The 14,188-nt window shown below is 48.6% G+C and overlaps 1 protein-coding gene across 3 annotated transcripts in view; it reads right to left on the reverse strand.

Moving 5' to 3' along the window:
* Nucleotides 1-14,188, reverse strand: part of ATP6V0A1 (ATPase H+ transporting V0 subunit a1) — a 57,470-nt gene that overhangs the window by 5,244 nt on the left and 38,038 nt on the right. For 2 of the 3 annotated variants that reach the window (XM_079798509.1, XM_079798510.1), the window contains exons 17-20: nucleotides 13,938-14,045; nucleotides 8,944-9,051; nucleotides 4,227-4,344; nucleotides 3,759-3,930 (exon numbers count right to left, since the gene is read on the reverse strand). In XM_079798509.1, the coding sequence (XP_079654635.1) occupies nucleotides 3,759-3,930; nucleotides 4,227-4,344; nucleotides 8,944-9,051; nucleotides 13,938-14,045 (506 nt within the window). Of the gene's footprint in view, nucleotides 1-3,758; nucleotides 3,931-4,226; nucleotides 4,345-8,943; nucleotides 9,052-13,025; nucleotides 13,101-13,937; nucleotides 14,046-14,188 lie in introns of all 3 variants that reach the window. The other variant, XM_079798511.1, reaches the window with a different exon arrangement.

The following is a 14,188-nucleotide window of genomic DNA, read 5'->3' on the forward strand; positions in this document are numbered from 1 at the left end:
GAAGGGGGAAGTTCTCAGATACCCGTGGGGTCACCACCCTTCTCTTGCCATCCCTCTGTGTGACTTAGGACATCCTGGGCACCTCTGGGTTAGCCCGACGTCACCCTCCTTCTCAGTTGTGCTCACCCAGCCCCCTGGCACCGAGCTGGAAAGCAGTTTCCCTGTCGGTCTCCCCACCCTCCTCTCCCTGTAAACCAGGGAAACGTGTGCTTCCTGAGAAAGTACAAACATGAAGTTCTCTGTGTGAGGGTGCAAGGGGGCCCCAGGGGCCGCCCTGCGAGTTTTTCCTTCCTTAGGGGCTCTGCTGGGGGAGCCTCCAGGCCCAGCCATGCTCCAAGCCACTAAAACGCACCTCAGAATCCCACAGTTGTGAGGGAGCCCCAGGCAGGCAGCGGGCTGAGCTTCTCTATCACCCCTTCCAGCTCCAGCGCCTGGCAAAGGCCACCTGTGTGTGACCCAGAGGATAACTGGGAGTCCAGAGAGAGATGGCTCCTGCCGTGTAACAGGAAACCTGTTTCCTGGAGTGAGTGAAGGGGACCGGTTCCGGGGCCTCCCCGCTTCCTGGCAGGGTGTGACTGAGGGGAGGCAGTTTTAGAAAGATGATTCTAGGCCCAGCTGCTTCTCTGGCCCTTTCTGTCACTCCGAGCAGCTCAGGGCCAGGAGCGCATGCGTGTCTGACGGTCCCAGTGTCCGGACAGTGATGTCAGCCTGGGACACATTTCAGGTCTCTTACTTCTGGGGCAGCCAGCCATTCGCTCAGCGCTCCCACGGTGTCCTGCTGTGGCACCACTGCATCCCTTACAACAAACTGGTCCCAGTCCCGTCCCTTTAGCCATCAAGCAGTCAGCGAGTGTGCAAGTGTGCACACCTACACACGGGTGGATACGGCTAGGGAAGAAGGTAGGCCATGGGCAACAGTCTTTCTGCTAAAAGCCGTTAGGTGGCCACGGTTATACCGACAAAGCATACCCCCGCCTTTGCCTTTCCTGAGGAAGAAAAGACATTGATTAGGGTGACAGGCAGGCCCACCCACTTTACAGGGTTGGGGAAAGAGAGGCACAGACGCCTCAGGAGACGGAACTGGCAGGCTGGCACATTAATCTGCTCACTGTTGCTTTCAAATGTCACCCACCTCCTTCTGACCCCACACGGACCTCAGACTAGTGGTTTACGTTTGTTATCGAGTCATGTGTTTTTCTTCTTGTCCCACGCAAGAGACCCAGAGCTTGTATAATGGGGCAGACCCTGCATCAGAATCAGGAACCCAGCTGCATACCAGGGGCATGAAGACGTCCAGGCTGGACACCAGAAAAAACAGCAACCATGTCCCTGCACCATTCTCAGCAGGACCAGCTGATGCCCCCTCAGGAGATGGCCACAACTCTGCCCAGGCATCCTTGAAGCACATCCACATTCGGCCAGGAGGGGGTGCACTAGCACCAACTCCATTCCCTTGGCAGGGAAGAGCTCCAAACAGGCCTTCAGTAAGATGGGATTTGAAACGTTGCTGCACTAGAGTTTTCGCTGTTTTTTCTCTTCTGCCCAATATTTCCACTACCAAACCCCACAAGTGCAATGTGGTGGGCCAGCCTATTCCTTGCAAACTACATCGGAGAGGCACTCAGATGGTATCACCTATCTTCCCACCCACTGGTCTCCCTTCTCTCTAAACAGACTAAAAGCAGTTTCTTTACAAACTACCACAAGGAGGTGCCCCGTGGGCACCCCAGTTTTAAGCAGGGCAGCCAGGATCTGCACCTGAACAATGGTTTAGATGTGCCAGGGCACCGTGAGTCCCTTGGTATGTACATTGCTTCACATTTAATCATGGCAGCCTTATCCTCTCTCTTCGCATGAGAGACAAGGAGGTTCGGAGAGAGAAATGCTTCCCTCGGGGTCGGCCAGCCAGTGTGGGCAGAGCGTGATTCTGAAGCCTGCTCTCCTGTCCTCTGTCACTTCCTCGGGCTCATTTATGTGGATGAGGGGAGACAGAGCACTCGGAGGCCACAGGTGAGCCTGAGGAAGAAGTAACCCTCTGGCAATAACACATAACCTCACCAACTGGGGCTCACTCTGGAGACAGGCCCAAGCCCAGGTGACTTTCCTCGACTGAGGGTCATGGTGCGCCTGCCCACGGCTCTAACAGTGCTGGCCCAGCACCGCGTGGCGCCCCATCCGCCCGCCTGGGGGAGGCAGCAGGCTCCCCACTTGGGAATCACGGTGGGGTGGTAACTGTTCCCTCAAGTCCAGGGCTCAGGAGACAGCGGAGTTACTAGGAAAGGAAGGAGGCCAAGAACGCAAGAAAAAGTGAGTCACCACAGGCTGACTACACAGACGTTCCCTCACACCGTGAGGAAGTGTGCTGGGGAGAGGGGACGCTGATAAGCTAAGAACAGGGGAGCGGCCCGCGTCTGAATCATGGGGAGCTCCTCACCTCCTGGCTCCACAGTAAACAACAGCTGGGCGGGGAGGAGCAGGAGGGAAGCCCTGGTGCTTCTCAGCTGAGCACTGAGAAAGCATGTCCCCGACCAGCAGGACAGACTCCCCTACGTGCCTCAGCTTTCTCCTCTGCAACTTAGAACAACAAACAGTGGCTCCCTGAGGAGGCTCAACTATAACCAAGCCAGGAGGAGAGTCAAGATAAGGGTGGGAAGAGAAGAGGTTTCAGGTTCAGATTCTGGGTTTTCTTCAGGTTTGGATTAGTGATAGAAAGAGACATTCCAAGCCCCCTTCTGACCCTGAGATCATGAACACCACAGATGATGTCATCTAGGGGTTCCTAAGGTCGGGTCAGTGAATCTGTGACCCCTAAGCTGGTAAAACTGTGTGCTCACATGGGGGGAGGTGTTGCTGTGGAGAGAGGGTCCAGAGCTTCCAGAGCCACTGGGGTTTGAGACCCAAAAAGGGAGAATCACCTCGTAATGGAGGGAATGGAGACTCCAAGGGGCAGGGTAGCCAGAAGTAGCACAGGATACAGTTTTAGTGTAAGTATGACCCATGCACATTTGGAAGATACTTACACTATAAGACAAAATCCCCCAAACTGTTCATTGTTGACCTGACATTCAAATTTAACAGGTGTTCTGTAATGTTGCTTGCTGAATCTGGCAACCCTACTTTGAGGTCACAGAGTCACAGTCCAGGCCAGACTCCAGCTCTCCCACTCCCTAGGCTGAGCTCCCTCCCCATGCAGGGCCATGAAGAGCCACAAACTACATCCAAGAAAACAAACCAACCCCAAACCTGCCCTTCTGCAGCTGCTTCGGTGCACATACACGCTCGGGAAGCAGGAGTCCCCCATCCACACGAGCTGCCAGGGGTCCTCCTCAAAGACCCTGACACAGGCCAGAACCAGGGGACAAAACTGGGGTACACTGTGTTCCAGCATTTTCCTGGGCTTAGAACCTATTCCAGAGCTGTTCTCGTTGCTCTGAAGACAGGAGAAAGTTCTATGCCAGAGCAAAAACACCCCAAACAAACAAAAAATAAAGCCTCAGCAGATCTTTTAAGCCACTGCAGAATGAGAGGCCAGGAGACGGAGCCAGACAACACGCACCGAGAATTCGCCCTGGAGGCTCTGAAAGTGAGCGGTGCTGATCTGCGGGCATTTCCGGAAGCTCACTCCTAAGATAGGTCCTTGGGCGCAATGATGTGAAAGCAGACACTTCCTAGTGCTCTGGATTCTGGACAGGAGCAAAGCTGCCCTCAGTGCAGCCAAGGACACGTCCCCACATCGCCCCCGCCGCCCCGCCCCTCACCAGTGTAACCGCAGTGCGTGGAGGAAGGCCGAGAGGCCCTCCATGACCAGGAGGATGGCCACGGTCAGGGTGGCAAAGGCGGTGAAGATGAAGAACAGCGCCAGACTTCCTGCCAAGCTCTTCACCCTCAGGCCCATGTGGATCACCATGGTCCAAAGCACCTCCGACAGCTCTGGGGACAGGGGAGAGACACGGCATCTGGTTTATTTTGGGGAGCAGCGCTGTGGGCCACACCTCCCCTGGAGTGTCCCTTGCATTCTGGCTTCCCACGACCTGAGTGGGACCGCTGTGCATCGCTAACCTGGCGAAAGCGCTGATTCTCCCATCTGGACATCATTCTCTCTGGACTTTGGAGTCTGAATAATCCCAGGAACTTTTTTGTGATTTTCACTCTCTTTAAGGCCCCACCTGAGAGAGTGCCCAGAGAGGGGAAAGCCATAGCTCCCGATCCGAGAGAAATACACTCACGTGCATGGGCGAGGCTGAGGGCCCAGAGCCGCAGGTACGAGGCGGTGTTGGAGATGCAGCCCAGGCAGTACTCGATGGTGTGGATGGCCTGGTGCACCATCGTGTCTCCAAAGTCAAACTGCGGTGGGAGACCAGAGAGAAGACATAAGGCTGGGGGGGTGGGGGGGTATGAAGTCTGGGCTGTGCCGCATGGGGCCCTGTGCGCTCCATGGGCCAGGAGCCCCCAGGGTTGAACTCCAGTGGTGACTTCAGCTATGCCGATCCCTGAAATCCTGCCTTGCTTAGTCCCCAACTGGGACACCCCCATTTCCCTCAATACACTACATTTTAATGAACTACATCTTCATGAGATTCTTTTCAACACGTCTGTTTTTCTCTCCTGGCTAGTCTGTGAGCTTAAGTGGAGTGTATGTGAAGTTGAGCGCTTGGAGAAAATGGCATTCTGGACTTGAAGGACCTTCTCTAGCCCATTCTTACCCAAGTGGTGTGTGAAGTCCCCAAGTGGGAACACCCGCTGTGAATAAGCCAGGGAAGCAAGAAGCCCCCCGGCTCCCAGCTGTCAGGCCCTAAACCTCTAGTCACTTAATTTAATTAGCTTAACAAACTACTGCACTCAAGATAACCAACCTCCTTTTTTGGTGTAACTTCTGAAAAGATGACATGGAAATTTTAGCAAAAATTTTACCAATTCTGCCCAGCTGGTGTGGTTCAGTGATTGAGTATTGACCCATGAACTAGGAGGTCATGGTTCGATTCCTGGTCAGGGCACATGCCCAGGTTGTGGGCTTGATCCTCAGTAGGGGGCCTGCAGGAGGCAGCCGATGAATGATTCTCTCTCATCATTGACGTTTCTCTCTCTCCCTCTCCCTTCCTCTCTCTGAAATCAATAAAGACATTTAAAAAAATACGTTTTACCAATTCCTACTTGGACAGTTGATTAAGACCAGATAGAATATCGTTTGGTTTTTGTTTCTGTTTTCCTCACACTCCCTTTTCCTTTCAACATACAAAATTATTTCCAGAGTAAAGGGGTGGGGCTGGAACAAGCTCTCAGGAGTTCACATTTAGGACTGTTGCAAGCACAGCTGGGAAGATACAGATGCTCTGGAAGCACCAGGTGCATTTCGTGGCCTCCCACTCTCCCAGGTGGAGAAAACAAGTTACTCTAGAACAGGAGGTCGTTCCATTCTGGGGGCCTCTCCCCACAGCCCAGCCCAGAACCCTAAGAGCAGAGGGACTCCCCAGCCTGCCCTGCCCTTGGGTCAGAATCTATTTTTCACTAGTTTCTCTCAGGACGCACATGACTCCACACCCAGAGTACATCAGAACTGCCCTGGAAACACATGAGGGCAGGGAGAGAAGGGGCTGACCCCACCAAGATGTACTTCCAGCCCATGTCTCACGTCTAATGGTGTCACTACTCGTCCCCCAGGAACCCAAGCCTGCCAATCAATCTTGAATGCCCATCTTCGCTAAGGGACTGGGACCTGTAGCTTTTGCATTCTTAGTCTCATATTGGTCCCTTCCTTTCTAACTCCCCCTGAAAATGTTTGCTTCTCCCAGGCCTCCCAATTTTTTCCTGACTCATAGCACACTAGCTGGTCCCCATGCCTCCAGACTGTGCCCCCTCCCCAATCCAGTATGTCCTCTAACATCTCCACTTCAGCAATGCACATTTGTTGTGTCACTTTCAGCTTCACCACCCTCTGATGGCTCCTTGTTGTCCAAACAATCTGTGGATCATTTACTGCCAACCTCTAGTCTTACCTCTCACGAGTCCCCCAACTCCTGACTCTGAGCTTCAGCCAAGCTGAATACCCATTGAATCCCAAGCGTGATGGGCTTGCGGGCCTCTGCGTCTTTATGATAACTGTTCATACTGGTGGTTCTGCATCTCCCTCTCCCTCCACAGAGACTAAGCCTAGCAATAATTTCCTTAGGGAGCCCTTTCCTGGTCTCCGCTTCCCCACCCCTACTCAGTGTTTTTCAGGTGCCTCCTTTCTGTGTTCCCACAGCATCCTGGGCACATTATGATCACAGCATCTACCGCCCAGACTGTTTCCTCAATTTGTTTGGGAGTCCTTGAAGGCAAGGACTATGTTTTCCTTCGTTCAGTTTTCCTTCTGTAGCATTAAACAGAGGCTTGACACGTGGAGGGTGAATGAATGGATGGATGGGTTGGATGAGCACACCTGGGGAGATGACACAGTAGGGAGAGGTGCCACTGACCCCTGCTGAATGGCTAGTCTTCAAAGGTTTCCTAGACAATCACATGACCTGGCCCTGGGCTGCAACTGTACTGAGTGCACCCCAGGGAGAGGGACCGCGGCTTCCACTGGGCTGAGCAATGACCTGTGTGCGGCAAACAGGTTTTCACAGCCAAGCAATATGGGGAAGTTCTGGGGGAAGTAGGCTGGATTTTTTAAAGAATTCTGTTTTGTTTGAAATCTTTAGATAACTGTGACAGTTATCCATATTTGTCTGTAGCAAACTAAACTGTGTATGTGTCTGATAAAGTGTTATGACTACTTAGGAAGCTATGAAAAACAGAACCCTTAGGGATCTGGGGGGCCAGAGACTAGGGCAGCTGAATTACAATCCATCTTGTTTCGATGTTCAACTCCCCTGGGACATGGCTACAAATAAGGGCTGTTCTGGCAATGACCATGGCATTTGGGTGCTCAGTTAGTACGACATTTAGAGAGAGCAGTGTTGTTGGAGGCGATGTTACTGAGAGGGGGCTGGGCTCCTCACTAACATGGAACACACTCCCACATCCCGTCCAGGCGGCCCAGCCAGAGACTGCACAGAGGAGCGGTCCAGAGGAGCCTCTCAGCCTTTAGGAGGACTGAGCACTGTCTGTTTTTACACAAAACAGCAAAGACTTTTCCCCATTCCTATCACGCTGTCCCCTTACAGAGAACAGGAGAGACAGGGAAGGGAAGGTTTATGGGTCTAAGTATTTCAGAGAGAAATTTTGGGCAAGATGCAAACAGTGCAGCATGGCCTTTTAAAAACCCGATTCCAAACTTGTATATTGCTAAGGGAATTCTTGCTGAGCTAGAAGGCCTACTCCAGATGCAGCCTGAACATTTCGCCAACTTTCTTTCTATTCTCTGTTGTTATGCTCTGTGTGTGGCTAATATCACAGACGGATTGTTTTTTTTTACTGGGATACATCTAAGAGGCAAAGCCTCCTTTTGAACGCTGTCTACTTCCCACCTGGGTCACACAGAGGTAGAGCTGACCCCAAGGCGAGGGTCCAGCAACTGTCACTTCAAGCATCATCAAGCTGATGAGGGCAGCAGGAAGAGGCTGGCTGCATCTCAGACAGGGAGGAAGGGGGAGCTTTACTCATAAGCACTCAGAGGACCAGGGCGGAAACAGCTACTCCCAGTGGCAGAGCGACCATACATAACATCACAGGAGAGGCAGGCAGAAGCCAATGGGATTTAACCCCCAAGGGGAGTCACTTCAAGAATGCCAATGCAGACATTACTTGTAGCTCCTTACAAAGCCATTCTCAGAGGTATTAGATCAGCGAAGTCAATGAAACAAAGACAGAGGTGACCAACGTGAGATGCAGTTAATGGAGATGAGCTTTTTCAGAACACAGATTCACGAACTGGTTAGAAATGGCCAGTGAGATGCAGGATACGCGGGTGTCATGTATGGCCCCCGGATGCAGCAGGGTCAGCAAAGTGATCACAAGGACGGGAAGACAAGCCCCAGATAAACACGAAGGCAAAGCAGCCTGTTTCTTACCGCTTCATCCTCGGTAGGCTTGAAAACACAAAGTTACACTTAGTGGGAAGCCGTGGCACACACAAGGTCAAGTCACGAACACGAGACTACCATTGCTTCGTGGGGAGGACGGTTAATGTTAAGTGGGTCTAACATGGTGGAGGCAGCCTCCTCAGCATACAGGAAAGCAAAATCAGCGGGATTTAGAGCAGTCAGAATTATTTTTAAAAGGCATCCCAACCCCTGCAATTTCCTTTTTTAAAGGTCATACACATAGTGAAAGTGGTCAGTCAGACTAAAAAGTCCAGTCACCTGGGTCCTCAACTCCTATCCCATTTGCTTTAAAAAGAATACAATGAACAGATGAGATCCAAAAGTTCAGAGGCTTTGTGCTATGAGTGGTTAGGCAAAGACTGTGAGTTTTAAAAAACTGAGGTTGGAGGTGGTGGTGTAGGAAAAGTCTAGCTTAGCCTTACTAGTGTTTTTCACTCTCTCTATAAAAAGCAGGCATTTTTAAAAGGCTCCAATGAAATATCTGCAACAAGAGCACATCGGTGGGACAGGGCTTCCAAAGTATCAGTGGTTACAGTTCCAGCTGGAGCCATCCTTGGAAGGCGCAAGGGATGCAGATGCTGCCCACGTGGACTGTGTTCCTGGTAATAAGAGCCGGGAAGCTGGGGCCTACTCTGCCTCAGTGCCCAGGAGAGCAGGTAGCAATTGAGATCTGCATGCAACTCAGAACTTAAGAAGTGGAACAACAGAAGACACTGCTGTGGGCTCTGCCAGCAGCACCTGGGGTTTACGGGGCCCCTTGGAAAAAGCTGTGGTGCCCAGAGAGGTCCAGAAGCAGGCTGATCATTAGGATTAGCATTTTCATTTTTTCAAGGAGAAGACCGGAGTGAAGCCAGTTAGGTGAACAGACCAGGGCTGACCCAAAGCGGAAGGAGAGGAAGCCCACACCACTGGATCTTACCTCTTCTGCATCTTCTGAATGGGTGGAGAGCTGGTCATGCTGAATAATCTCAGCATCCTCCTCTGTCGGTCCGTTGCCCACCCTGATCCCACCAAAGTTGACAGTTCCCTACACACAGAAAGAGTAGAATTTGCCTGGGCTTTAATATGACATTTTGTGAGGTGGGGAAGGGCGATGGTTAGTACATACAAACCTCAGAAACGTATATATTCTAACAACAAAAGCAAAACCAGCTGGTCAAACAGCTAAGTAAAAACAAACCACTGTTCCCACCCCAACCACCACCGCCCCAGCCCCAGCCCCAACTGCATTTACCAACTTGTCCTGATGGAAGGAACTAGGCAGTTCTGCCTGCTGCACCCAGAGACACCAACCTTGCCTCGGTCAATGCTAATTAAGAATCCTGCTTGAATGGAAAAGCTTAGCACGAACAGACTCTCATAGCAAGTGTAGCTCTATCTGCAAAGCTTTCAATGGCCTAAGTTTTTCTGAAACTGAACTAAAGAGTAGACTTTCTAAGAGGGAGGGGCACCGAATGACATGATGATTGTAACCTGGTCTGTCTGATAAGCTTTCAACAGGAGCCCCAAGAGTTCCAGCCACCTCTCCCAGAAATGTACGGGGCCTCTGCTCAGGAACAAAGGGAAGGGAAAAAGGCTTAATGTACTTGAGCTTGCTGCTAGAGAATAGAGTACTTGAGTTTTAAAAAAAGAAAAGAGGCTCCTTTCCTCCAATGGAGGATTCTGGAGTGTGAAAACAACTCTTTCTGGGCATGTGGGCAGATGCTGATGGGTATTTGCTTCTCCTCACTTCCCAGGCATAGTTTTCAGTAGGGTCTCCAGAACCAGAATTTCTATGTCAACCTGATTTGGAAAAGCTTAGGTTTATTGAGGCAAAAGGACTCTGTGGCTACAAAACCTAGGCAGAACTGGGATGAAGTCTGACCGATATTAATTAGTGCTAACTTGCCACAGAGTGAAAGGAGCTGAAGAAACAGCCCCTGGCCCTGGCTGGTGTTGCTCAGTTGGTTGAGCCTAGTCCCGTGCACCAAAAGGTCGCTGGTTCGATTCCCAATCTGGGCACATGCCCGGATTGCCGGCTCAATCCCCAGTAGGGGGCATGCTGGAGGCAGCTGATCAATGTTTCTCTTTCCCTCTCCCTTCCTCCCTCTCTAAAGCCAATAAAAACATATTAAAAAAAGAAAAAGAAAAAAAAGAAACAGCCCCTAGGCCCACTTCATATGGTTTCTGTCTACAGAACCAAACAAGACAAGAGTTGGAAGATTGCTCTCCTGCAAAACAGCCTTCTGGGCAAGCAGCACAAACAATGTGTAAGCAGGTTTGGAAAACTGCTTGGAGGTCCCCACACACACCTTCACCTGTTCTCAGTTACTGACCACCAGGTCCCACAATGCTCCCTCTTCTAGCAGTGGTTCTCACGTGCGGGGTAGAGAACCATTGCATCAGAGTCACCTTGAAAGCTGCATTTCAGTACACAGAGACTCTCAAATACTACTCCCAGAAAGTGCAAATTCAGCAGGTCTGGGGTGGAGCCTAGAAAATCTATATTAAAAATATATACCCTCAAGTACAGATTGTATAATCATTTTGATTGTTTATCAAAACTGAAAATGCATGCACCCTTTGAGACTCAGCAATCCAATCCCACCCACTATTGGGAACTTGCTTGTGAAATTTTATCAAGGATGTTCCCTAAATTGCTACTTGTAATAGCAAAGAACTGGGAACAATGAACACATCCATTAGTAAGAAAGTGATCACATAATTTTAGCATATCCAATAGAATGGTCTATGGAATGCTAGGCAACTATAAAAAAGAGTGAGAATAACAATGAAACAATCTCCAAGATACACTAAATTTTTAATAACTTAATAAATCAAGGGACAAAATAGTGCTACAGTTTAAACACAATTCCTGATGTGTCTTAAAAAATATATGTACATCCACATATGCACTTATCTCAGAAGATGATAGATATATGCTGACATACACAGAAAAAAATTTGGAGGTAAAATGCTGTTAATAATACCCTTAAGGAGGAGAAGGGTTCTGGGGACAGGGAGGCTTTCGCTTTCAGTATTATTTGCATTTTCTTTTTCCCCCGAATTTTTTTTGGAGCCAAACCGACAGCACATGCTGGGGAGCAGGATCTCAAATGTTCCCTTATTTGCATTTTCTAACCAAGGTCACCTATTGCTTTAACTGTATTTTTTAATGTCAGTAGGGGATTCTCTGGGTCATAGAATTATAGACCATTTTTATTTTTTCTTCCACTTATCTGTTTTAATACCCTAAGAAACAGATGTCAAGTTCACCAGGTAATTCTGATATGAAGTCAGATTCAGGAACCACTGAAGCCCTGGGCACCTCCAGATCACACAAATATTAACCTCACAACCCTCAAAAGATGGACTGAAAGGGCAACAAGGGCATGGGTGACAGGAGAGGACTCCTGGGATGGGTTCTCGGGCACAGGAGGCAGGCTTCAAGGCACCTAAAGCAGAAGGCCAGTTCTGAAGCTCCCCCCAACAGAGGATAGAGTGGGGCAGACAGGTTAAGCCTCCCAGCTAGACACTAACGACTGTCCTTTCAGAACACAGGGAATGAGAGTCATAGGAAGGGGGATGAGACACACACACACCAGCAAAAAAAGGAAAAAACTAAACTGTGACACAAGGCTTACCGGCAACCAAGAGGACACAGAACAGAACAAAAACAGATCCGTGTTCACATCCTCAGCCCTTGGGGTCAAGAATCCAGAGTCCTTGTTATAGAGTTATCATCCTGATGCCTTTGGGCTGCTCTCCAGATGTTTGGCTAAAAAAAACCCAGTGGGCTAAGAAGACCCTATGAATGTGGGGGTTTCTAGACTGGGGACTTTTAACTTGGATAGTCTGAAAGAAGAGGATGCCAGATTTAAAAGCATCAAGATTGATGCATCAGAAGCACACCTTAAAAACATTAAGACTAGCAGAAAGAGAGCCCGTAGAAAGAATGTAAATACATGGATAGTTTGTGCTTTAAGGGTTTTTAATATTTTTTTCTTATAGGAAAAGAGAAAGTTCCTACTTGAAAATAATGTAAGCAGCAATATTAAAATACCTTCTTATTCAAAATATCAGCCCTCTTAGACTAGTTCTAGAAGGATGATCATAGTTTTCAAAGTTTAAAGTGATCAGAAACACCTAATGAAGAAAATGGATATCCATCTAAATATTTCATTTTCTTTTAAAGGAGTACGATGCTACCAGAACACAACAGTACATGAGTGATCACTACTGGTGAGACTTAAAAATCCTATAGATTCATTACGTAGAATAGATTGTACTAGTTTGATATTAGGGCACTGTAAGATTTTGGTTAAGAGATGTTTTTAAGGACAGATATTGAAATGCTTAACAGTCAAATTGCTGATTCTGAATAATAAGCTAGTATTGGAAGAAGGAAAGACCAAAACAGAGATGACTCTGGTTATTACCCCAGATGTACAACACACACAAGACACACGGCAGAGCCGAGTTCTCACTGGAGCAGTTGAGGACGTGAGGGCTTCGGAGTCTCTCACAAAAAGTAGACATGTATAAGCTTCCAATGGAGGGAGACTAAGTCACAGCTAAAATGGACCGAATGTCCAAGCATCTGCTGAAGCAGAACTTTAAGTGTCGGGAAATCAATTCCAGAATCATAGAGATGTTCTTGCTCCGTGCTGAAAAATCATCCAATACATGGTCACAACATACAGACATGAAAGTGGGTGGGTCTAAGAGCTGCCATCTTGGATGAAGATGATGGGACCCGGAGAGGGTACAACAGCCACTCTGCTTCCATAACTATGACTGCACTTACATAACTGAATAGAAACTTATAGGCCAGGGTAAAGATGGTATCAGAATCTACTCATAAGAGGTGGAACTCTTTTCTGTCGTCTCAATGAGTAACAAGGACATACTTCCCAAGAGCACACATGTCCCACGCTCTCAATATAGTTAAAAAGAATGCTGCTGCACTGTTTGCCACCTCTTTACACAAAATGTGATGGTTTGTTGGTTAAATTCACTCACTGTTGCAGCCGCTGCTGCCTCTAGTCCCTGTTGGCTCGGGGTTGGGCTGACTGGGGCCTCCACAGGTTGCCCTTCCTGATAGTGAAGGGAAGAAAAGAGGAAGGGAGAAGAAAACAAAAGAGGGAGGGAGTGAAGGGGGAGACGAATGCAGGGGACATGGAAGGGTGAAGATGGTCAGAAAAGGGAGAAGGAGGGTCTTGTAACTCAGCTGCTCTCCAACAGGAATAATAATCTAACAGCCATATGAGAGTCATGCAAAAAGATCTTTTGGATTTTACCACAGTGTAATAAGTAAGCATTACTGCATAGCTAGAAGTGAACATTTGGCAACTTAAGCATGTGTATGTGTGTGTGTGTGTGTGTGTGTGTGTGTGTGTGTGTGTGTGTAGAATTCACATGCACACATACATTAAGTAAACACAAGTATGTATGCTGCTTTTTAAAAAGAAAAAACAACATGCTTCAAGCCAAATTTCCCCCGGATGTTTTGGCTGGTTGGAGTATCATGGTCTGATTTCAAAAGAAAATGTCTCAGTGTCAGCCCTGTGGTTGCCCAGGCAAACCACATGAGTGGGTTCACACGGCTGCAGCTCTTGCTGCCTTGTTGTGTCTGATGCTGCATCTAGACAGGCCCAGACCTGGATTTTGCTGAGCACAGCATGAGCAAAACACGACCAGGAAAGGTAAACACTTATGACTTATTCTTTATACCCGAGCTACTCAAAGCTGCATCCACATGTCCAGGCAGCAAAAACACTTTTTGATTTCAGCAGGTCCAGTGCTCATGCTGGGATATGACACAAACGCATTTTAAGAATATACAGACTTATGCACAATTCATTAGATCCAATGAGGAATTGTCTTGATCTTAAAAAAATATGTAGTAACTTTCAGCAACAGAAATACACCCACCAAATGCTTCCTCCTCAAATACTGATGGCGAAGGACCAGTGGTTTAAGCAGTAGCATCCACGGTACACACAGCAATGCAACCACAACCAGGAAACACTGAACTCCTTTCTGCAAAGAAGGACAAGGCACATCACATTAATCAAACATACAGTTTCCAATTCCAGCACAAATTACCCCCAAAACAGTACTTTCTTACTGACTTGTGAATAATGCTAACCAGATTCTCAAAATAATTAGCAGATGTGGCAAAG

This window comes from Cnephaeus nilssonii (genome assembly GCF_951640355.1).
Source record: "Cnephaeus nilssonii genome assembly, chromosome: 19".
NCBI lineage: Eukaryota > Metazoa > Chordata > Mammalia > Chiroptera > Vespertilionidae > Cnephaeus > Cnephaeus nilssonii.